The sequence below is a fragment of the Paecilomyces variotii genome, assembly GCF_004022145.1.
Source record: "Paecilomyces variotii strain CBS 101075 chromosome Unknown C8Q69scaffold_3, whole genome shotgun sequence".
NCBI classification, from domain to species: domain Eukaryota; kingdom Fungi; phylum Ascomycota; class Eurotiomycetes; order Eurotiales; family Thermoascaceae; genus Paecilomyces; species Paecilomyces variotii.
In genome coordinates, this window is record NW_021167142.1 from 1,374,044 (window position 1) to 1,396,519 (window position 22,476).

At 48.3% G+C, this 22,476-nt stretch overlaps 8 protein-coding genes across 8 annotated transcripts; 3 read left to right on the forward strand and 5 right to left on the reverse strand.

The window, feature by feature from the left end:
- Positions 1 to 2,210: 2,210 nt before the first annotated feature.
- Positions 2,211 to 3,550, forward strand: C8Q69DRAFT_210898 (putative ethanolamine utilization protein). The gene is made up of 4 exons (XM_028626184.1): positions 2,211 to 2,309; positions 2,572 to 2,715; positions 2,791 to 3,022; positions 3,111 to 3,550. Exons 2-4 carry the CDS (start codon positions 2,615 to 2,617, stop codon positions 3,138 to 3,140), a joined length of 363 nt encoding a protein of 120 aa, XP_028486603.1. The 5' UTR covers positions 2,211 to 2,309; positions 2,572 to 2,614; the 3' UTR covers positions 3,141 to 3,550.
- A 595-nt stretch (positions 3,551 to 4,145) lies between these two features.
- Positions 4,146 to 6,938, forward strand: C8Q69DRAFT_210915 (putative serine/threonine protein kinase). The gene is made up of 3 exons (XM_028626185.1): positions 4,146 to 5,026; positions 5,088 to 6,402; positions 6,456 to 6,938. The coding sequence occupies exons 1-3, from the start codon at positions 4,444 to 4,446 to the stop codon at positions 6,541 to 6,543; spliced, it is 1,986 nt and encodes a 661-aa protein (XP_028486604.1). The 5' UTR covers positions 4,146 to 4,443; the 3' UTR covers positions 6,544 to 6,938.
- On the reverse strand, positions 6,883 to 8,020 carry C8Q69DRAFT_461844 (thioredoxin-like protein). The gene is made up of 3 exons (XM_028630275.1): positions 7,883 to 8,020; positions 7,384 to 7,722; positions 6,883 to 7,284 (listed from the first exon to the last, which is right to left on the reverse strand). The coding sequence occupies exons 1-3, from the start codon at positions 7,892 to 7,894 to the stop codon at positions 7,183 to 7,185; spliced, it is 453 nt and encodes a 150-aa protein (XP_028486605.1). The 5' UTR covers positions 7,895 to 8,020; the 3' UTR covers positions 6,883 to 7,182.
- Positions 8,021 to 12,542: 4,522 nt separating this feature from the next.
- C8Q69DRAFT_461861 (hypothetical protein) lies at positions 12,543 to 13,326 on the reverse strand. Its single transcript, XM_028630276.1, has one exon. The coding sequence runs from the start codon at positions 12,824 to 12,826 to the stop codon at positions 12,635 to 12,637; it is 192 nt and encodes a 63-aa protein (XP_028486606.1). The 5' UTR covers positions 12,827 to 13,326; the 3' UTR covers positions 12,543 to 12,634.
- A 266-nt stretch (positions 13,327 to 13,592) lies between these two features.
- Positions 13,593 to 15,348, reverse strand: C8Q69DRAFT_461863 (Phospholipase/carboxylesterase/thioesterase). Its single transcript, XM_028630277.1, has 6 exons — positions 14,978 to 15,348; positions 14,883 to 14,894; positions 14,674 to 14,764; positions 14,559 to 14,612; positions 14,116 to 14,501; positions 13,593 to 14,058 (listed from the first exon to the last, which is right to left on the reverse strand). Exons 1-6 carry the CDS (start codon positions 15,058 to 15,060, stop codon positions 13,953 to 13,955), a joined length of 732 nt encoding a protein of 243 aa, XP_028486607.1. The 5' UTR covers positions 15,061 to 15,348; the 3' UTR covers positions 13,593 to 13,952.
- A 111-nt stretch (positions 15,349 to 15,459) lies between these two features.
- C8Q69DRAFT_461866 (putative GPI anchored protein) lies at positions 15,460 to 16,767 on the reverse strand. The gene is made up of 2 exons (XM_028630278.1): positions 16,071 to 16,767; positions 15,460 to 16,001 (listed from the first exon to the last, which is right to left on the reverse strand). Exons 1-2 carry the CDS (start codon positions 16,473 to 16,475, stop codon positions 15,708 to 15,710), a joined length of 699 nt encoding a protein of 232 aa, XP_028486608.1. The 5' UTR covers positions 16,476 to 16,767; the 3' UTR covers positions 15,460 to 15,707.
- A 917-nt stretch (positions 16,768 to 17,684) lies between these two features.
- C8Q69DRAFT_211086 (putative Ctr copper transporter) lies at positions 17,685 to 18,635 on the reverse strand. Its single transcript, XM_028626187.1, has 2 exons — positions 18,004 to 18,635; positions 17,685 to 17,942 (listed from the first exon to the last, which is right to left on the reverse strand). Exons 1-2 carry the CDS (start codon positions 18,468 to 18,470, stop codon positions 17,825 to 17,827), a joined length of 585 nt encoding a protein of 194 aa, XP_028486609.1. The 5' UTR covers positions 18,471 to 18,635; the 3' UTR covers positions 17,685 to 17,824.
- A 654-nt stretch (positions 18,636 to 19,289) lies between these two features.
- C8Q69DRAFT_211092 (FAD-binding domain-containing protein) lies at positions 19,290 to 21,855 on the forward strand. The gene is made up of 2 exons (XM_028626188.1): positions 19,290 to 19,649; positions 19,717 to 21,855. The coding sequence occupies exons 1-2, from the start codon at positions 19,489 to 19,491 to the stop codon at positions 21,680 to 21,682; spliced, it is 2,127 nt and encodes a 708-aa protein (XP_028486610.1). The 5' UTR covers positions 19,290 to 19,488; the 3' UTR covers positions 21,683 to 21,855.
- The last annotated feature ends 621 nt before the right edge of the window (positions 21,856 to 22,476 follow it).

Below are 22,476 nucleotides of genomic sequence, written 5' to 3' on the forward strand. Positions count from 1 at the left end.
AGCGTCAGGTTGGATATTTTTGACGCTTCTGGCGGATAAAGCTGAATGAAGCGGGGTATTGAATGAGGGGGGGGGGGCTGAATAATAATAATAGTCGACCGGCTTGTTTTTTTCTTTTCTGTAAAGGTAAAGAAGACCTATTATTGACTTATATTAGACGTGAGCGCCCAGACTGTGAAGCAGCTAAGTGTGAACCGGTTCGAAAAGTCGATTGGACAAGCCAAATTTCTGCAGACGTATCCGTATCCCGGGTTTCTCCACACGGCGGTCAGCTCCTCGAAGAAGATGGGACACGTTGGTCCTTTTTTCTTATGTTGACGCGATGGCGGGGAGGAAAAACGTCAACCCCATTCAGCTAGTTACCATCTAATTATTCCTGTTGAGTAGACTACCGGGTGAATGGTATGGTTTTAAGTATATGACCTACGTCCAGTCGTGAGAGTATATCGTACGAGCAGAAATTCCATGAAACCGAAAGATTGTCAGGTGAAGATGGAAGTCTTTCTTCCCGGTCCCCGGGAAGGGGATAGAATTACGACTACTAACTAACTATTTCTCTCATTCTACCTACCTACCTAGGTAGCTACCGATTTCTCGCGTGATCTCGCTTCTAACTATCCGTAGACTTAGGACTAGTCTACCGGAAGAAAAGCAGGATTTCAGGTTGAGAAATGCTCGAAGCCAAGATACACTAGGGACGTATTAAGTAAGGTATTAGGCGGGTGAGTTGGGCCGTTGTGTCTACGTTACTCGCTTTCCTCATGTGAGAAGGTTGCTTCTATGTAAAATTATTAGCTTCTGGATCTGGGCAGTGATGAACGAGGGTATTAACTAATTATTATTATTATTATTATTATGTTGGGGGATGTCCACTTGAGAATGATTTATGGTAATTAGTTGGACTAGTTAAATAGTCGAGTAGAAAAGCGATAGCAGACACTGACTGGGTAATGAGATATCAAGTCCCATGAGGCAGTCTGGGGAACTGCAAGCATCAAAGGCAAGAAAAACAACAATAATAATCACGGTAAAGAAAGACGAGAAAAAATAAAAACTCAACAATATCTCGATATCCCCGATCCGAACTCATATGAGAAAATCAAATATGGTAGACGGGAACGAGGGTAGAAAAAAAAAGGTTTTGTTAGATCTTGATGTTTGGAGTAAACGAATGCGGACAACTAATCTCTTGTCGGGCACGTTTTGCGGGATTCGACGCTAAACCGTATTGGGGAAAAGTTTCCCCGGGTTATTTAACTGAGTAGGAAGCGGATAATATTAATAATAAGAATAATAATACCGAGGTATGATGCAGAGATGGGCTCGCATTTAGATGCTTATATGAGAAGGAGTGGTGATTTTTTATTTTCTTTTCTTTTCTTTTCTTTTTTTTTTTGAATTTGACGATGATGGAATTACTGTCGATGTTGAGCAGCGGACGGAAAGTGTGTGTCATGAATCATGATGTACTTAAGACTGCCGCCTTTTATCTGAGTAGGGATTTAATTTAGCTGATCATGAACCAATAACTAACAGAACCATGATAGCAGATACAAAAAAAAAGAAAGGTGACAGAGGTGTAGATCGAACAATACTCCATCTACATTACCTTCTTCTCTCATTATTACTATCCAAGGGTCTCGTCTAGTTTATCAATAATTATACCCATTTAAGATTACTTTTACAGCTAACTTACTTATCACCCCGCTCTTGATAAGTACATACCCAGGGTACATACTGTAATTCTGCCCCTCATGGTAGATCCAGTTCAGCTTATCTATTACCCCACTGTAGAGCAGAATAGAATGAGAATGGCTCTATCTTCATTCACATCTCCTGCCTACGGGATTGTTCCTGAGCGGGGGAGAGGAATACAGTAAGGAGAGGCAATTGATTCCTGTATCTGAATAATCAATAGGATAGTTAATCTAGTTAGCCCAACTGCCCCCCTTTTTGTGAAACTACTTCCCCCCCCTCCTCCTCTTTCCTTTGTAAGCAATTCGCATCTACACACCGGATACAGTGTCTGCTTGCGTTTGGGACACTCGCGATAATGGATTTGATCACTGAGCGGGGGGGGAACTCGATCTGGCGATTTGATGCTTTCGTAGGGTAGTTTTACGCACTTGCGTTTGATTCTGTGAGATATGATAAAGGTGTAGGGGTTTTTTGTGAGTATTTAAACCGGTGCGTGGATGATGCGGTTTGTAGTGGATTGTTAAAGTACTGTTTCTTTTTTAAACCTGCATCTCATTCGAGTTCCGTTCTGGGTCTGCATATTTTTTGTGACCTGTTGCAGGTGATCTACTGTAAGTGATTGAGATTTTCTATCTATCCTATTATCGTGAAGAGGGTTATCTGGTTTTTTTTTTTTTTTGGTTTGATCGTCCTGTGTGAGTGTATGAGAGAGGAGGTTGGACTGTATTTAATTGTCTGAGTGTGTCTCCTTCTTTGTCTGGATGATTTTCTGTGTGAGCTGGTATATGTTATTGTGCTCTCGCTATCGGTGGAGTCTTGTCATTCAGGATCTACTTGAAAAGGATCGCAGCTGACTATGGGTGCTCTCCTCAGTCGTGTTTCCAAGACATCATCATCGTCATCCTCGACCGAAAAAATGGCTCCCGTTGCTTTCAGCTACTATGCCCAGGCTCAGTCCAACTTCAAGCCGCCGCTGATCGCTAACAACAATGCTTTCCTGGGCGATGTTTTCTCGAGGTGAATATCTCTCTTCTCTTAACGTTTCCGATGCAGGACAGGATGGGATGATACTGATGAGCGCGAATGTGATAGCGAGAAGGAGAACCCCGACAAGCCCATGTCAGCCGGCCTGTACCGACTCGAGAAGGGCGAACCTCTCGTCTACGAGTACACTTACGATGAGCTGAAGATCATCCTCGAGGGCGAATACAACATCTCGGACGAGACCGGCCAGACGGTCAAGGCTAAGCCCGGAGACGTCTTCTACTTCCCCAAGGGCACCAAGATCACTTTCACTACCGAGACTTACGGCTTGTCGTTCTACGTGAGTGCTCTGATATGTCTTTTTGGATCGTCGTTTCCCCTTTTGTCTCCAAATTGAAAATCATACTGACGATCTTGGTGCAAAACAGTGCGGCCAGCGCAAGAAGGATGCTGCTTAAACGCGCCAAGGGAACTTGTGGAACCGAATAATGGCGGATGGATCCGGAAGAACATCGATATTCCGGTCGGTTGGGATGCCCCCGTTGCAAAGCCCAACGCGGATACTGGGGGACATCACTGAGGTGACGGGGAAAAAACAACTGTTTATTATCATCTTGTCGACTGAATCCTGAGAATGACGTATCAGGTATTTTGTAGCTTGGCAGGAACTCTGCTAGCGGCTGAGGGGAACCACCAGCCCTTGCGGAAATCACATCAATAAAACCATGGTTCATTTTTTGTCTCGCGGGCCGCTCGCTACCACTAACCAAGAATGAGCCGCTGGCCTAGAGTATACCACTCTAGAAGGCGGAATGTTGGTTCATGGCTGAGCTATCATTATTATTATTGTTGTTGTTGTTGTTGTCCTTTGTAGAAACGTTTCGTAGTCTTGTTGATCCGTCATGGGCTGATTACTCTTCCCCATCCTGCAGCCCCTGAAACGTCAGCCAGCCATATAACATAGTCTAGTCAACTAACCAAGCACCCTCACCGTTGGAATCGTTATGGAGTCCGTATTTCTCCGACAGAGGGTCCCTGAGTGGGATGAGCAAGCATTTGCGCAGCCACAAGCGGCTGGTGAGGGTTTGGTTTCCCCGCCGTAAACAGATAAGTAGATTGTCTAGGGCATCGGATCTTCAATCCAGCCAGGAACGGACGGACCATTATTGAGGAGCGAGTGGGCCCCCATCGGAGATCTCAGTCTTCAGCTGCAAAGAATGGTGATTTGATTTAGCGCTGAGGGTATCTAGGCAATCTGGGCCCCTGCGAGACATGGACAAGGTTTAGTTAGTTTTCGACTGGAGGGATTCTAGAGTAAACAGGGAATTAATTAGTCTAGTTATTCCTCAATAATATACCATGACTTGCCCTGACGAGGCGAGGGGAAACAAGGGGAGTCCCTGGAAGGCCTGATTGTTCCCCAGGCAACGCCGCAGCTGCCCGAGGGGCTGAGTTCAACGCTGGAATATCGTCCAGGGCAGTCGGCGACAAGAGCGTTCTTTGCTTAACAACAGGTCGTCCCCCAGATCTTCCCTTTTCTCCCCTTCTGGTGGCAATTGTCTCTGCAGTTTCCAACTGTGCGGCATACCAGAATATCGAAAGTCTGTTCCAGCAGGATCTGTGTGCCTGGCTCGGGAGGAGGAAGAAGAGGAACAGGAAGAAGAAGACGTCGTTGCCCGCCTATCGCCCTTTCTGAAGGGGCCACTGATATCGACCCGATCAGAGCTTTGGGCTCCAAACCACCACACCACACTTATCACGATGACCGTCAATATCGCGACAGACGCTGCTGAGCGTCAGGGACTCAGACTGCCAAATCCACCGCCTCTGCTACACACGCGCTCAGGAAACGATGTCTACGATCGTCCTTCAACCCCCACCACCAACGGTTTCACCAGCCCCGCCCAGACACCGCATGGCAGTCCGAGCAAGAACAGAATGCCCCCAGGTGCACTGGATTTGCCCAACGTTTTTGAAAAGGCCTTGAAACTGGCTCCATCCTCGCCAAATAAGTCAGGACTCAACTCACCTGGTTTCGCGCCGGGCAAAGGAGGGTTGAACGGTGCGGACGATTCGGGCTTCAACGAGAGCGTCATCCACCAGCAGCGAACTGGCAGCCCAACCAGATCCGCCAACAAGGAGAATACGCCTCCCAACCCTCTTCGTACAACGAAAGACCTCGGTCTGAATCCGAATGCAGCGGCCATTTCGCGCCATGAGCCCTACCAGCAGAGAGAGTCGGATACTATGCGGAGACAGACACAACTACGTGGACTGACAGCCGAAGAAGCCGAGAAGCTACAGCTTCCGAAGGTCAAACGTCTGGCCAACGTCACACAGCTATGTATGGCCAGACTGGTGTGACGAATGGACGTGATGGTTCTATGTTGCTGACTGCAGAACAGATTTCCTCGATCACTACTTCGACCTTCTGAGTTACGTCCATAACCGCCAGAGTCGCCATGCGCAGTTCAAGGCTGCCTATCCCCCGCCACCTGAAACACCTCTTGAAGAATACGAGCCAGCATTGCATAAGTACCTGGGCCGTGAACGTGCCCACCTGCGCAAGCGGCGTACGAGACTGCGCCAGGGAGATTTCCAGATCCTTACGCAGGTTGGACAGGGAGGCTATGGACAGGTCTATCTGGCACAGAAGAAAGACACAAGGGAGGTGTGTGCACTGAAGGTTATGAGCAAGAAGTTGCTCTTCAAGTTGGACGAGATTCGCCATATCCTGACGGAGAGAGACATCCTCACTGCCGCTAAGAGTGATTGGCTCGTCAAGCTGCTGTACGCATTCCAGGACGACGAGCAGATTTATCTGGCAATGGAGTATGTTCCTGGTGGTGACTTCCGTACGCTGCTGAACAATACCGGTGTCCTGCACAACCGTCACGCGCGATTCTACATTTCCGAGATGTTCATGTGTGTCGATGCGCTCCATCAACTGGGTTATATCCATCGTGACCTGAAACCAGAGAACTTCTTGATCGACTCGACAGGACACGTGAAGCTGACGGACTTTGGCCTGGCTGCTGGAATGCTCAACCCAGGCAAGATCGAGTCGATGCGCGTCAAATTAGAAGAGGTTGGCAACACCCCGGTGCCATTTGGCCGCCCAATGGAGCAGAGAACTATGGCAGAGAGACGGGAGGGATATCGCTCTCTGAGGGAGCGGGATGTCAACTATGCCAAGTCAATCGTTGGTTCGCCGGACTACATGGCCCCTGAGGTCTTGAAGGGCCAGGAGTACGATTTCACGGTCGACTACTGGAGTTTGGGATGCATGCTCTTCGAGGCTCTCGCGGGTTACCCTCCGTTCGCAGGAGCAACTGTCGACGAGACATGGCAGAACCTCAAACGCTGGCAGAAAGTTCTGCGGAAGCCCCAGTATGAAGATCCAAACTACTTCCTCTCCCGGCGGACCTGGGATCTCATCACTAGGCTGGTGGCTGCCAAGGAACAGCGTTTCAAGAACATCCGGGAGATTCATACTCACGAGTACTTTGCGGAGGTGGACTTTACCCGACTGCGGGAGCAGAGGGCGCCATTTGTGCCTGAACTCGACTCGGAAACCGATGCCGGGTACTTTGATGATTTCAGCAACGAAGCAGACATGGCCAAGTACAAGGAAGTGCACGACAAACAGAAGGCACTGGAGGACATGGCAGACCGAGAGGACAAGATGAGCAAGGGCCTGTTTGTTGGTTTCACTTTCCGGTAAGGACTTTCCGGCCCTATTTAACTTTGAGCGATTTGCTGACCGACCGTAGACACCGCAAGCCCGCTGTCGATAGTGATGGGCGCAGCAGCCCGCGCAAACCCATTGCGACCGATGGAACATTTGGGACCATGATCTGAGCCTTGGTGGGAGCGCTTAGTGGACAGCGTTTGTTCCTTTCTAGCGGTCGATTTCTTTATTGTTCTCCCCGGATAGACGAGCTGGCTCGAATCTCGGCGGGCTGCATCGTTTCTTTATTACTGCCCTTGCATCTTTGAAATTCTGATTCGTGTCGTACATGCCTCTTAATGACCTACCCTTCTCTACTATTGTCTTAGTGTGCCTCTGGCCATGTCTTACTCTGCGCAGGAAGTCTACTTGCTGGAGTCGGATGAATTTGTTTTAGTGACTGTGTCTCAAAAAGGATGGAGTTGACAACCTTCGGAGCGTATTGATTGTTCTGTATGAATAATAATAGAACATGAATGGAATCTGAAAAAGTAACCGTTCCGTAGGCAACTTTTAAAAGTAATTATATTATCGTCTTGTTTGTTGTTGGCCCAGATGAATCACAACAGCAAGAGTCAATCAATTATGCTATACTTGCCCGAAACATTATATGTTGCTTAGATATGATTTCATTCCAGAGGTGAGATGGCCCCTCAATAGATAGCTAACATGCGGCGCAAGACACTGCGCAATCCGCATTAACCGTTCAATCGTTTCAAAACTCGCCAGAGCGAGAGGGGGAGAACAAAAAGACGAAAGCAGTCTACAATCTACTGATTTTTGTTCTCGCCCTCCGGCAATTGCTGCAGCATCTTGAGGATCACGGACTCTTTATCACCCACCACAGCCTGGCCGTTGTTCCAGTCGACGGTCTGCATCGCGTTAGCAAAACTGGCCCCAATCACACACCATAACCCAATTCAATAAAAGGGCAAAAAAAGCTCAAAGCATAAAAAACATTCCGCACTCACCACCGGCCTAACAAAATTATCCCCATTCTCCTTGACCTTCTTCAACGCGTCCGCTGCATCTTTCGCTCCCCGCACGATATCACTAATACTCTGCTTGGGATCCGCGCGCGCCGCATAATCCAGGATACTGCGCAGCTGGTCCGGAGTAGGGGGTTCTTCGGTGACTTCGAGTTCGAATTCGCCTCGTTCGCGTAGTGCTTGGGCCGTGTTGTCGGATGCTTGGTCGATTGTTGTGGTTTCGGTGGCTGTTGCGTGGGCGACTTTGAGGAGGTTGAGGGTGCGCTGGGAGGCGGGTACGCTGGGTTTGTGGAAGAGGGTGACGACGTCGAAGGTTCGGGCCTGGGAGGTTGGAATTAGTTGGTGGTTGTTAGGTATGGATTGGGTGAGTGAGTGAGTGAGTGATTGATGTATTGATGGGTGGTGGCATGATAGCCAAATGGGATGATGGTATGAGTCTGTTCAGCAGTGAAGAATGAACGGGGGGATGGATGATACTTACGAAACGGAACATTGTGCTTGCGATTGAGTCGATTCAAGATAAGATAAAAGTAATTGGTATAATCCGTGGATAGAGAGAGATGTCAAGCTCAATCAGATGTAGTTAAGTTAAGTGAAGCTGGAGCTTCTGAGTCCGTAGTCTACCTAAGAGTAAGAACGCGCTTCTTGGCTCTCCGCTCGGCCGTTTCGGCGGATCAAATCGAAGCTAACGGAACCGCATACGTCATGGCTTAGAGTAGAGATATTGCGATTTTCTATAGTTATTATTATACTATTTATTTCTTATTATGGAGTTACGTACAAGCGTGCTGCTGTATTCAATTATTTATAGGAATTGTAGTAACGATTGATGCTTTCAATAATTCCAAGACGGCTCATGAGTAATGTAGTTTGAGCCGGTCAGATAGATTACAGGCGACACAGAGAAAAGAAAGAGACTAAAGAGCTAGCAGTTTGTTTCCATTCTTCTTCTAAAACTCAGCGTGTAAAGGAGACGGTGAAATCTGATCCTATGAACACGCTGGTGTATTATTCTCTAGATATTAGAGGAAGCTCGAGACAATCTTGTTCTGGTGGCAGTGGCATGCTGAATATGTCATGGTATCAAAAGGCAACACTATGAGATTCTATCTCCCCCCGAAAAATGCAGCGTGAGATGCTAATATAAGCCCTACACCTAAGAGGGTGCCATCCAATCAGCTCTTTTGACTCCATCATGGCAAAGAACTCTAGTTTGACAATGTAGACGAAAAGCCCAAGAGTGATCGGTGGCTGTGAGTGTCTTTGCGATGTTATGAGCTGGCATGGATCGGACGAGGTCTGCTGTTGGGATCGCCATACTTGAACAGCCGGAAATCGTAGTTGATGTCTATTACCCCTAAAGCCTCAAGACTCGTAACGACACGCCGGAACTCCAACAGGAGTCCGCGCAACTGGCGGAGCAGTTCAGAAACGTCGGCGGCATCGGAGCCCGCTTCGCGAAGATCGGGGCTACATTCACCAGATATGATGGGCACCCTTATCTCTAATTCTATCTAAGTAAATATCAGTATAGAAAATCATAGTTGAGACCAAGGAATGAGATTAGGACGGTGAGTTATCATGATCTCACCTTGTACATATGACTGCCGGGTTCCTCTCATAATACGCCTACTGAGTCGTGAGAATAGAAGAGTAACTTAGACCCTCGGCTTTTACCCATTGACTCATCAGATTGCCCACTTCTGCCGAAGTGAAGCTTCCAGTATTTTTGTCTTCCAGGTGGGTCATCGCTCTCCGAGCTGCTTTGACTGAAGACAAGACCGAGGAGAAAGTGCACTGGCACGTTCCGTGATCCGGACTAAATGCGTCCAGATCTCATCTCGAGACAAGGAGTTCGGATCCCATCCATACGTGCTCCGCCAGATACTATTCTTGTTCGGAGCAGTTGCTAACTGATTTGTATTCTGGCTTTGTACCAAACAATCGAACTGCATACTCTGTTCCGAGATGTCAACTTCGACCTGCAGTTGGTATTTATTTTAAACCGAAGATGTAAGTACCAAGAAATTCGTTGACGTTGTCAAGGTCTGGTTCCCATCCGTGGTCTCTTTAGTGCCATTTCCCCGTCTCTGGACAAATAGCCCGAAACATAGCAAACTGCTTCTCTGTGACCTCTGACCTCGACTCTAAGAACTTATGGGGAAGGTCGTGTATAGTTTTGTTAACGAGATTCGCTCTGTTGATAAGCTCATTGATCTCCATCTGATCCATGGGGATAAAGAATCCCTGCACTTTGTGAGCAGGAAGTGTGCTTTAGGGCCTTCTCGATATTTCCACGAATTTGAACGAAGAAGAATAATACTCAAATAAGAGTTTTGTGTCTGAGTATCAAAGAAGAATCATATGTGGTCACAGGGTAAATGTTATGTTCGAAGACAATTTGTCAAAAATTGCGTTTGAACAACAGACTGTGCTTACTCATGTCTGATTTTGATAGATGATCGACAACGGTTTAGAAAACGTGGGATGCTTAATTATTATCAATTGTGAAAAAGCTAGAAGCTTTTTTCGAGGCGTTTTCTGTGTGTGTGCTTTGCGATTAACTGGGTTCGTTTGGATTTGTCACAATCCGGGAGTTCAAGGGGTGAACATATTAACAATATATCATAGAAAAAGTAAGACAAGACCCGAAGAGACGATCGAGGGCGAAAGTAGGTGAAAAAGTGAAAGGGGAAATGGTATTGGATGGTTCCTTGGATAATTCATGCCGGTACATAACCCATGTTTATGATTGGTATCCTCGCCCAAGTTCGCAGATTATCGACGCAATACCATTCTTTTCATAAGAATATGCGCCGGACTGAAGAGTTAAGCTTAAATTATAGAGATTATTTGCGTTTCTGTAGTGGCAGGGCTTGGGAAGATAAACTGTTATTATTTCTTCGATCAGTTGTCTAATTCTTGTGTATCTGTGAGATCAATTACTTACTCCACTTTGCTTGAGATACGGAATGTTGGCGGCGTCTCTTTCCCAAACTTCAAATATACCGTTAACATGTTATATTGGTGTCCCTGAAATCTTGGTCCAATGGAGAAAAAGTACCATTTGGACTTTGCTATCAAGACGAGGCAAGCCTTTAGACCAGCCGCTCTGGATTGTAAGTAGATAGTTGTTTGGAGTTAACGTAGGAGCATATCTGGTTCCTTGCGGGAACCGGTATACTGCCCATTAAAGTTACGGATGGCTTAGCCAATATACCAAATGGAAGAGAATGTATAAATGGAAAAGGGTATTAGCAAAACCAGACTTGAGAGAGGAGGTGTTTAATCACCACGACAATGGAGAACCCCCTTGGGTTAAACTGAGGGAATTTCGAATTCAAGACAAAGTCTCCGCTGGTTTTCCGGTGTACAAAGATTCCAGTAAGGTTGAGATCTATCCGCTTGGTTTTCTTGGATACTTTTCGTATCAACAAAAGTAAACTCCGCGGCCATTGGAGGACAATCTCAGGGATAGAGAGTGCTTCTCCTTCGTCAATCTAGGCTTGCACTTTATCCGAATGAAGCAGTCGCTGGTCCTCGACTTACGCTCGATCCAGAAGTGATGGCATTGCTCCTTGGAAAAGATGCTCGTGATCGCCTGATACTGAGCTTCTCTCAAAATTCGCGTCCGTTTCCTCTGTCGTCATTGGAAAAGAAGGGCTGCTCTCTTCGTCCCTTATTTGTCGTCTTCTCCCCAGACTCAGGCGAGTTCGGAATGCCGTCCCTTAGAGTCGTCCAAGAGCTTCTGGTATACCCAACAGGTTTTCCGGGTCTCGGGGTTGCTTAAGGAGATCCATCTCTTGCAGACAATCATCCGAGCATCATCTATGTCGACTTGCTGCACAATTCATTTCTCTTCTGGCGAGACTCGGCCTAACTTGACCACCGCGCTGGGTTTATAGGTCCAGTCAACGCATTTTGGAGCGGAGACAGTAGTCTTCCAATGATATGTCTCGTGGAGCACAGTCTTTGCTCGAATCATTGTCCAGCTGCTTCGCTCCTTTCCTTCAAGTCACCAACTTTGATCTGTGGAAGACGGCTGCTTAACACGAATATCTCCAGCCGGCGATGTTCATGAAGTAGATATAGGTGATTTACCTTGCAATCAATGCGCAGAAAAGTAAACTCGTCTACATCAGTAAACAGCACCCATAAACAATCGTGTTTATCCTGCCCTCTTATCTCCGGATGTGATGTACCATGCCTATATAATACAATTAGCTAATATCCAAAGACAAGCGAGAAATGGTTGACTTGCCTATATACGCCACGCATTGGGACTACCGTAGACGTTCCTCTGTCACCGTATCCTATATTAAGTATATTCGGACTGGACTTTCTATTCAGGAGGTACCTAAGCTTGCCCTTTCAATATGACCCCCATGGGTAACCTTTAACTCCCCAACGACCTTCAAAACGTGATCGTCATCCTCAGCTCCCAAACGTGGCAGCGCAAAATCATGACTCAAGTTGAGTCGCAAGCTCCATAACCATTCCTTCCAACACGTGTGTCAAAATGGCGAGTTTCTCGATCATGTTCCGGATGTGGCGAATCAGATTACCCGCAGCTGGCGCAGGAGGAGGTTCGGGAGGGGGTGGGTGTATCATCATCAATTACGATCGGATCTGGACAATATGGAGTTAGCAGTATCCCAACCCATAGAAAGCCCTACTTACTTTCAGCCAGACCGGACGCAGGAGTAGGCTGGCCCATGCCATGAGGGATCAAGATCACGTCAGGAGTGCCGGTCAAAGTAAACTGCACGCATTTGAAATCTGCGAACAGGATTCCCTTCGACTGTGATATGAAAATGGAGTTTAAGTAGGTCGTCGAAGTACTTATGGAATCTCCCTTGTAGACCATGCTCGTCCCTGACCTTGACGTTTAAATCAAGCTGAGTTTCGGGGATAAGATCAAGAAGACCCTCCGAAGCCGCTGCCTCGCGAGCTTCACGCTCGCGACTCTCCCGGACGTTGCCGTGAGCCGAGTTTCTTCTTCGACATGCTACATACAAGCGCTATTAGCATACTGCCACATGAGACCGCGGAGCGCTTGGGAGACGCTACTACGCGCAACAGAGCACGATGTTGTTGTTCCGTTCGGATATGTCAAAAGTAAAGATGAAGTTGCCGAAGGACTTATAGACATCATCTCTCTCGAAAAGCGATACCATTCGAGCGGTCATTGATATTCCATGGTTTCAATTTTGTAGGATCTTGCCCCAAATAACTAAGTATGCGGAAGCCTCTCGAGACGAATGACTTGGAAGAAAAGGTTCGATATTAGAAAGAAAAAAAGATCTATACAGAATGCCAGGTCACGACGAGGAGTAGAGTAGTGTTCGTAAATAGATATATAAAAACTCATATAAACCACCCCCAGACCCAAGATATAGACATCGTAGTCTCCAGTTTCGACCATTTGGCTCACGACAGGTTGAACCGACAACAATTAACTAGACACTGCTTTGCACAAGTCAATGCAACATTGCAGCGATTGTTATCCGTAGTGAAGCCAAGGTCTGCTAGGGTGTCAGTCCACCCAGTCAAGGATGATACATTCTGCCTCATGCCCTTGTCGGGAGTTCACTGTATGGAGTTGACTGTTGCCACCTTGATCATGTCATTCCAGCGGATGCCCTCCTCTTCCGCGAGAGCAATCAAAGAAGGCTCTGGGCAAGGCGATCAAAACCAAGACGGAGCTTCAGAAATAAAGAAAGGTATAGACCACTTCTAGCGTTAGACTTGATTGACTTTGGTAGTGGTAGATTGATGATGCTAAGTAGTGCTTCTGTATAGTTCGGGTATTTCTTTTGGCTTGCTTGGTTGAGCCGCCATATCTAATATAGATGATTTATGATCGATGCTTTTGAAAAAAAAACAAGACACAGAGAGGAGGGATGCTCTGTTGGACTTTATATAGGAAGTAAAATGAATAGTCCAGGCTGACTGTGATCCGGATGCATTCATATACCCATGGATGAGAACCTTGGAAGGGGGGTTCCGTCCATATGTGGCTTAGTACCTCTACTGAGTGATGGAGAATGTCTAAGTTAATAGATTTCTCAGTGGAGGGGTTGGATATTCACGGTGTTTTCGTTAGAGATGCGAGGAGTACTCCGCTTCTTGATACTGTATACTAGTGAATGAGAACTACGGGGTTAATTTCTGTGTCTTTTGAGAGGTATCGCGTTTAGTCTTGTTGTGTATTTCCCAAGTATGCGAAGGTAAACTTCCTGGATGTATATGGTTTAGAATAGTTACAATGCGATTGCAGTATTGGCTATTAGTGTCTATCTGTCCAGTTCCGAGTGTATATATGACAAAGGTAAACTGTTCAAAAGTCTCGCTGCGGACTGTAAAGAGGAAAGATACGATGGAATACGTTGATGAGATGTGGGTTATTTGGTTTCGTGCTGGTCGCGGTGCCCACCTCGGACTCTCACGAGTAGAGCCGCTACCAGCAAGACAATAAGTCCGATAGCGAACGTGTATGTCGCATTCGAACCTATGCTAGACTCCGCTGCCTCGGCGTGAGGACCATCCAGTCACAAGCCAGCGGAAGTTTGTCCGTCACCCTCGGCCGGCAGCGTCTTGTGCAGGAAACGCTCCAGGGCTTCGATCTCATCTGGGTCTGCGGAGTGGCCAAGGTCCCTGTCGGAAGTGTAAATACGTGAAACATGCACACAACGGGAAGAGAAAGGGACATACTCGTAGTCGTGGAACTCGACATTGATACCCATGTCCACCAAGGCGTCCTTGCTCATAACGCCATAATTGTATTTCACTACTTCGTCCTCCTTGCCATGTGCCATGAAGAACGGGGTGTCCTTGTTGGGGAAGTTCTCCGGGATATACTTCTTGATGCGGTCGCTGAGCAAGAGGTAGCATGAGAGACCAAAAACGCCTCCTAGTTTCTGCTCTCCTGTGATGCCTGTGAAAAGCGACATGGCACCACCCTGAGAAAAGCCGCCGAGAACAATTCGCGAGGGCTTGATGCCCTTCTCTATCTCTCCCTTGATCAACGTGTTGAAATAGTCGCGCGAGCGCAGGATACCTGGTTCGTCTTGCTTGCTGAGGAACTCTTCATAGTCCATCTGGGTTTCGCGTGAGCGAGGAATTGATTCACTTCTCGAGGAGAATAGTAGACTTACGTCTTTGCCCAGTTTCGCAATATCATACCAACCGGGCATGGACATGCCAAAGTTCTGATCCGCGGTTAATTCGACAATGTCGCATTCCACGGGCGATTTTGCAGTCACTACATACCACTGTGATGGGGATGACAGGCGCATTGGGGAAAATGAACGAAACTTCGTCAAACTTGCCCCGTCGGCGCCAGTTCTGCGCCAAAGACATCCTGCCAGTGATAGCCGCATTAGACTTGTCCACCGTCCTGCTCCCGATCGAAGTCAAGAGCCTTCTCGAAGTCCACAACCATATATAGACCGGATAAACGACGAGACGAGGGAACGTACCATCCTGCACCACTGGTTGGGATCAGTCAGTCAGATACTCTGCTGATAGCCAGTTATAACTGGCAAGGGGAAGACGTGGATAGGAACGGACGTACCTATCACCCAGACCATGCGCCATGATCACGGTGGCCGTATGCTTCTTCAGCGCAGGCACAACGAACGGTGCACGCACAGACATGGTGTCTTTGAATGTCTAATCCGTGTATGTCTTAGAATCGATAAGAGACGCAGCTCGAGTGAACGTGAACGCGAAACCAACAGGGCAACACGGTTGGCTTCGGGTCTCCGAGAGAACGGTGAGAGACTGTTGACTCCTTCTTCCGCAGAACGTGGAGGGGGATAAGATGGCGGAAGAAGATGCAAACTATAGTCGAGAGCAAGCGAATGCAAAGAAGCTGCAGAAGAAGCGACTGGATTTCGTAAATGGGACGCTGATCGACAAGATGCTTCGTCTTTTCCCCGCAGAACAGTCCGGATTCTGCCGCCAAGGTCCACTGCGGACTCACCGCCTTTGTATACTTCTCGCAATGCTCTTCACGTTGTTTGGTCTCTTCCCAGATATAACGGACTGGGAACTTGGAGGAAAGAAAAAAAAAGTATTTATGAATCAGATACCCATTTGAATATGGCTATGGAGATGTCTGATTTTTATTTTTATTTTTATTTTTTGAGTGAGCAGAGCCACCAAAGCTCAATGCCATAGAAGAAGCTCCACTACACTGTCTAGCCAACAGAAATATTTTGGTATCGGATACAACAGATACTCGTCACTCATTCACAATCATGATAACCGATATACACCTGCCCAAATGACAAGATACCACCCTACAACACAGCAAGACCACCAATCAGCGCAGCACCCATCATTCCCCAGGCAGCCGTCTCAAGGGGAGCAGCAGCACCCTTGGAGGTAGCCGTGGCGGCAGTTCCACTGGCGGAAGAAGAAGAAGAGCTAGATCCAGCACCACTCTGGGCCTGGCCATCGGCAGTAGACTCATTGGCATTGCGGGCGGCAGCAGCACCGGAGAAGGGGGTTGCGGTGACACCGGTGTTGTTCTTGCAGACCGTTGCAGATACATCGTCGCTCGTGACAGCAGATGTGAAGGTCACGTCGGCGCACTGTTGATATTGTCAGTGTCAGTCTGTTATCAAGTTCAGAATGCAACTTATGATCCACGATTTACGCACCGCGTATAGACCGCCGCCGTTATCTCCGTCCGTGACAACCTGCACAGTCGCATTGAGACCGTCCGTCAATGGGACTCCCTTCAAACTGACTGATGGCAAGCAGAAGGCGCCTAGGCCGGTGATGCCAAAGGTGTGAGCCAGAGTGATATTATAGTTGTCTCCCGGGTCGTTTCCCAGAGCCAGGAGGACCTCCGCAGCCGTCTGGCTGTGACCCAGAATCAAGGCGACGGGGATCGAGTCGGCGGATAGGGAGAGCTTGGTGCGGTTGCTTGATTGAGGAAAGCCACCGCAGGGGAATTCGGGCATTTTGTCCTCGTCAAAGCCTCGACTGGGGGGATATTCGAGCTTGAAGTGGGCGGCCGCCAGGGGCACAATGGCCGCCAGAGAGAGAAGGGAGAACTTCATGGTGATGGCTATTATTCTGTTGGCAGTAAACACAACGACCGGGGGATATCTTGAGTCGAAAGAGAAGTCAAATCAAATATTATGTCTAGAAGCTCTGGCAGGAATGCAGATTATTTCAGTAGTTATTAAGCCGCAACACCGGGGATCTAGAATCCCGGATCCAGGACCAATCCATCAGCAAAGCACGTGGAGACGCCATGTGGTACGATTCATCTCGGCTCTCAGACTTTGTGATACTCTGTTCTGCGGACTAAATCATGGCTTGGACTTTGTTATTCTATGAGTGACAAGTGCTGCATTGTTATTATACTTCAAATCGTCGTTAGCATATTCTTTTTTCCACCTGAATACGAAAACGACTCTATAGAAACCTCCAATACTCTATGCGGCCTGGACGAGTCATTATTAACAGCTAAACGAGTCTCTCGTTTCTCACCATCAATCCGGACATATCGCAAAAAGCATTCCCATCTCGATCCCGGCGGCATCCAGATCTAGATCCCAAGAGAGGAAGAATGAGTGGCGGGATCGATGATTGGGCAATGGAAGACGGGGATCTTAGCGTGGCCGATAATCTGCTCATTTGTGCTCAGCCTTTAACCTCTTTCGGAGGCTCGAGATCGCAGTTTTCGAACTAGAAAAAAAGTGTTACTACCATATACAGAAGAAACCGGAATTGCTGATACTAGTAGTAGTGGGCGGATCTGTCCGGCCTGACTCACTAGACGAGTTTAGTTTTTTCTCCGATTCTTATCAATAATAATAATAATATTACGCTTGGCCAACAAAGTTGATGTTCCTGTGCCTGTGCCGGATCCGGCCAATGACAACCACTTAGATAATAGTAGCATCGTGTTATGTACACAGAGCTGATTTGCTATTTGTACTTGGACAGACACTGGTACAGTACGACTGTAGTAAGCAGTATCGGACAGCAGCAGGCTGAGGTTGTACCGACCCGGCTTCTTTGTTGAGGTGATTAACTTGGCTGTCATTTGTGACAGGATGAAAGCTTTGACAGATCGGTATTCCGGCTGGACGACTCGTTTGTGCGGTATATTCTGTTCCATGATCCACACGAGGAGAAAATAGATCGTGTCAATAATGACTTCTCATTATTATCACCAAATAAAAGAGAACGAAGCTATCTTCGTCGTCATGCTATAGAAAGTAAAGAAAACAAAACCATAGGGGATATCATAATCGTAGTGCCCGTCAAGAAATACCAAAGTCATCAAAAAGCCCGAACAACCTCCAAGAGAGCGCACCAAGTCCCGCTGCGCCCGCAGAAAAGCTGCATATCCATCAATAATATCGACAAGGAAAGGTAGACGACATCCAGGTCGCATCTAGTGCTCGTTCCAGTGATTGTACTGGATGTATCTGCCTACTGCCAGCTCACCCAGGAAGGTACCTGCCAGAATGGAGCAGAAATAACCAACGTTCATCGTCATGACGCCCAACATCCTAGGCCCTTGGTTAGTCTGGTACACGACGAAAGGGATAATAATAGATCATGCAAACTTACAAGAGATATGCAACACCGGTAATGCACAGAACAATCAGAGCTCGGGGCAGATCCACGCTGAATCGCCAAGGCAACGCCTCCTGCGTGTAACGATGCACCACACGTACAGTTTCCTGCGCCCCTTCGGCGCTCACCAGAGTTGCTGTCTTGGCCTCAGGATCCGATGCGATACGTCCAGCTTCGGGGTTCTTTCCCGCGACGACGATGTAGCGCCGCTGCAGGTGGGCAGCGAGCCAGCGCTGCTCCATGATTGCTTTGAACGCGATGAGACCGCGAGCGATGATGGCGAGGATGATGAGAAAGATACAGGTGCCTGCATAGCCGCCCCGGGAGCTGGGTGTCCACAGTGTCGAGTACAGAGGCATAGTGTGGGTGTTGGTAAATACCATGGGCATGCTTGACATGTCCGACGATGACATGCCGGACGAGCTCGACGAGCCACTCATGTTCATGCTGCTCATATCCATATTGGCAACTAACTTGCGACGATATCGACGATTAGAGTATATAGTAAGGTAGTAGTGATGGGTTTCCGCCACAGCAATGGGATGAAAGAAACGAAGCCTTTCCCGGCAGTTGCACGATTGCTCTTGCAGTCAATTGCGAGCAGACCGGCGTGGTTACTCTTATAGACTTCCCACAGAGTAGGACAGAAGATGTGTAGAGCAAGCGTCACACGACGAACCAGGGTCGAAACCGTGAATGTATCAGTAACGAGAAGATTTGCGAGAGAACCCCAGGAATAATTATTAGTTAATTGCCTTCAGTTCGTATGGGAGAGGGAGATGGCCTGGATCTTATTGAAGCCGGGTGGAGAGAGAACGTGGTGCCGATCTACTTAGAGTGCGTAAGTAGTAACGGGCTGTCAGCGACAAGCTAAGAGAACGCGTAAAAATGCCTATAATAATAATAGTAATTCTTTTTCTTTCTCTTGCCCAGTACTGTAGTGGATTCACGCTTGAGCAGATTTCCTCAACTCTCTCGGGGCCGGAGTTGGCGCTTGAGCAGATTTTCTCCCACTTGCGTCCTATCAGGAAGCCGTCTGCGGAACCCGCCATCGTGCTGTTTGCGGAGTCCCAAGGATGAGACGGGAAAAATATTATTAGTTACTATTAATTATTATCGTTATGATTCTAGAGTATGCCAAAGATTGACTGACTGACTCTATCATTCTCGGGCCCATCAGACCTCGTGGTTGTCGTTCTTATCCTGCTCGTCCCGCGATAGGATCACGGGCGCTGCGTCTGGACCGGCTGGATCATCGATGGCCCATTCTCCTGCCAACCTCGTGGCTATTTACGATCCTAGATTTCCCCAGTGTTGATCGCTGACAAGTGCGACAGCCGTCTGACATATTACTGTTCCGGTGGTCTGGAGTTGTAGATGCGCTGATCCCCGCGATATAATCATACTGTCCCTCCAGACCTAGACACGGTCTAACACTTGAAACGGCCTCCCCCAGCAACGTTCTCCCGCACCGACAGGATGTCCATGTCGATGGGGGATATGCCCATGGGCGACATGTCCATGGGCAACGGGGTGCCCGGTCTCTTCTATCTCCAGAAGATGTACTGGGCTGTCGTCGGCTCTGCAATTGCGGCCGCCACCGTTGTGCACGTTCTGGACCGTTTCCTGGCTCGTCAGCGGTAAGTGCCTATGGCCCTTGCATAATAGTCCTGGTAAGAAGATAATAATACTAACGGACAATGGCAGGCTCCGGGACACATCGCTCAATCCGTCAAAACCAAAGTCGCTTTTCTTCGGGATCTATGCCACAATCACTGCCATATCGCGCGAGGTCGCATATGCCACCCTGCGACCTTTGTCGATCGGCACGAAATCGTTTCATCTGCCTCCACTGGGGCCAGTGGTCGTTGTCTTGAGCAATTTGGTTGTGGTGCTGGTATTCTGCTTCTATAAGCTGGATAGCACCAACCGATGGAACTGGGAAAATGTCGGGTACAGGACCGGTTTCATCGCCCTCGCGCAGCTACCCCTGATCTTCCTTCTGGCGGCGAGGCAGAATATCATTGGATACCTGACTGGCCTGAGCCATGAACGCCTCAATTGGTTCCATCGCGCGATCGCCCGTACCCTCTGGCTTAGTGTCACCATCCATATGGGCTTCTGGTTCCGTGACTGGGCTCAGTACGACTATATCACGTATCAACTCAAAAATGACCCCTTAACCAAGCGTGGTTTCGCGGCGTGGTGTATCCTCACCTTCATTGTTATCTCATCCGCTGGCCCAGTTCGCCGCTTGAGCTATGAGATATTCGTCTTACAGCATATAGTGACCTTCGCTGGGTTTCTTGCCGCCGTATGGCTCCATGTTCCAGATGAAGTCAAAGCCTGGGTTTGGATTCCCATCGGCCTGGTAGTGTTCGATCATGTCATTCGTTACGCCTTGGTTCTATATGCCAATATTTCCTTCCTCCATCCCTTTGCACGGAGGAATGGTCGCCTGCAGAACAGCTTCTTTGCCCATCAGGCCTCGTTCACTCCGCTCCCGGGCAATGTAACTCGGATCACGGTGGAAAATCCGGCCATCCACTGGAAGCCAGGCCAGCATGTGTTCTTGGCTTGTCATTCCATTGTGCCTTTTCAAAACCATCCGTTCACCATCGCGTCACTTCCCTCTGACAAGAAACTGGAGTTTCTTGTACGGGCTGAAAAGGGAGGGACTAGAAGGTTCTTCCAGTATGCCTCGAAGAACCATGGCATTCTCGGTGATTCAGGCACCGCCGCAGTCACTCGCACCAAGACAGTTTTGCTTGAAGGCCCATATGGTGGAATGCGTCCATTGCGTCAGTTCGACAGCGTCATCCTGATGGCAGGTGGCATGGGGGCTACATTCGTTGTACCCTTGCTGAGGGATCTTGTCGAGGGGTGGAAAAAGGAATGCACTGAGCCTCCTGCAGCGTCCAGGGTGCGATTCTTCTCAGCAGCTCGACTTGCTGCAACCAAAAGAATACGTGTAGTGTGGGTCATTCGATCGAGAGCCCAGCTGAGCTGGTTTGAGTCTCAGCTTCAGTCAGTCCTGGCCGATCTGGAAGTGTGCAGGCGTGTGCAGCCCGATTTCGATAAAACAATCGAGCTTAGCATCTATGTTACATGCGACGAGAAGCTGGATGAGAAGCCCGTTTACCTGCAGCCACCGTCACATAGCGCTCCTGTTCAGCCAAAACCGCGCATATCGGTTCTTGATGAAGACAAGATGGAAAACAAGGTTGTCGAGAAGGACGGTATCTCTGCTCATTCCACATCAATATCTGCATCTCAGCAACAACTTCCCGATGAAAAGGGCCACAGCTGTCTCCCCGGAGGCGGTTGCTGCTGCGCCATGACAATTGAAGAGGAAGATAAGACATCGATTTCGAAATGCGCTTGCTCAGGCCCTGCCCCTCCACCAGAACTGCCTAACCCGTCACTTTCGTCTCTTGAGGAGTCTATCCCATCCCATCCCATACCTCTTCTCTCGGGGCGGCCCCACCCGCGAACCATCATACGCAAGGTTCTGGAACAAGCTGAGGGTGAAAGCGCCGTCGTCGTATGTGGCCCTCGCGGCCTTGCAGATGATGTACGCCGTAGCGTTGTATATCTTAGCGACGAGCGCGCTGTTCACAAGGGAACGGGTGCCCAGGGCATTTACCTCCATGTGGAGGCTTTCGGGTGGTGATATACCTGAGACATCGATGTTTTCACTAATCTATTGCATGCATGGCGAGGCGTTCCTGGTTGGGTATTGGGATTTGATGATAAGGATAAAGTCACGAATGAGACGGCATTTCTGTTATTGCATCCAGTGTGGGATTCGACGAATCCAGTTCTGGGAGAATTTATACGGTCAAAATAAATGCATTATGTACCGCTAGTTGATATTTCAAAGAGTTCTGTCGACTTACTCTGTAATTTGGTCTGCTCTCATTGCGTGCTGAAGTTGCCCGGTTGGCCTGGGAAAACACCGCCCCGCATTACATCTCCCCTGTGAAATCGACGTCGAAAATGACCACTATCGAGGCGATATGGTATACGGTCGGATTTCCACTGTAACTCTCACGGCGAGCCGCCGCTTTAGCGTTCCACCACGTGCTGTTATGCCCCAGGCTCTTTCCTGGCTCTCCTATCTGCTGTTGGACATCAAAAGTCGATATATGGAACATCGGAGTGCTACTTTGGGACTTATTTGAAGACCACCATTTGTTTGACGGTAGTAGAACACTCAACCGGAAGCAGTCAGACGTACACCTTCTCGCTGAAATAGAAGCTGTGCTGGGCCCTCCACCTCTCAATTTCTTTGGCAAATATCCTCGAAGTCAAAAGTACTGGGATTCCTCGGCTAAGATCTTCACAATTGAGATATACCTAGTTGTTTTTGGGAACGAGAATATTTACCTTGCTACCAACACAGTAGTGTTCCACCTAATATAGAATTGTTAATCCAACACAAACCACCCAAGAAGACAGTGATAA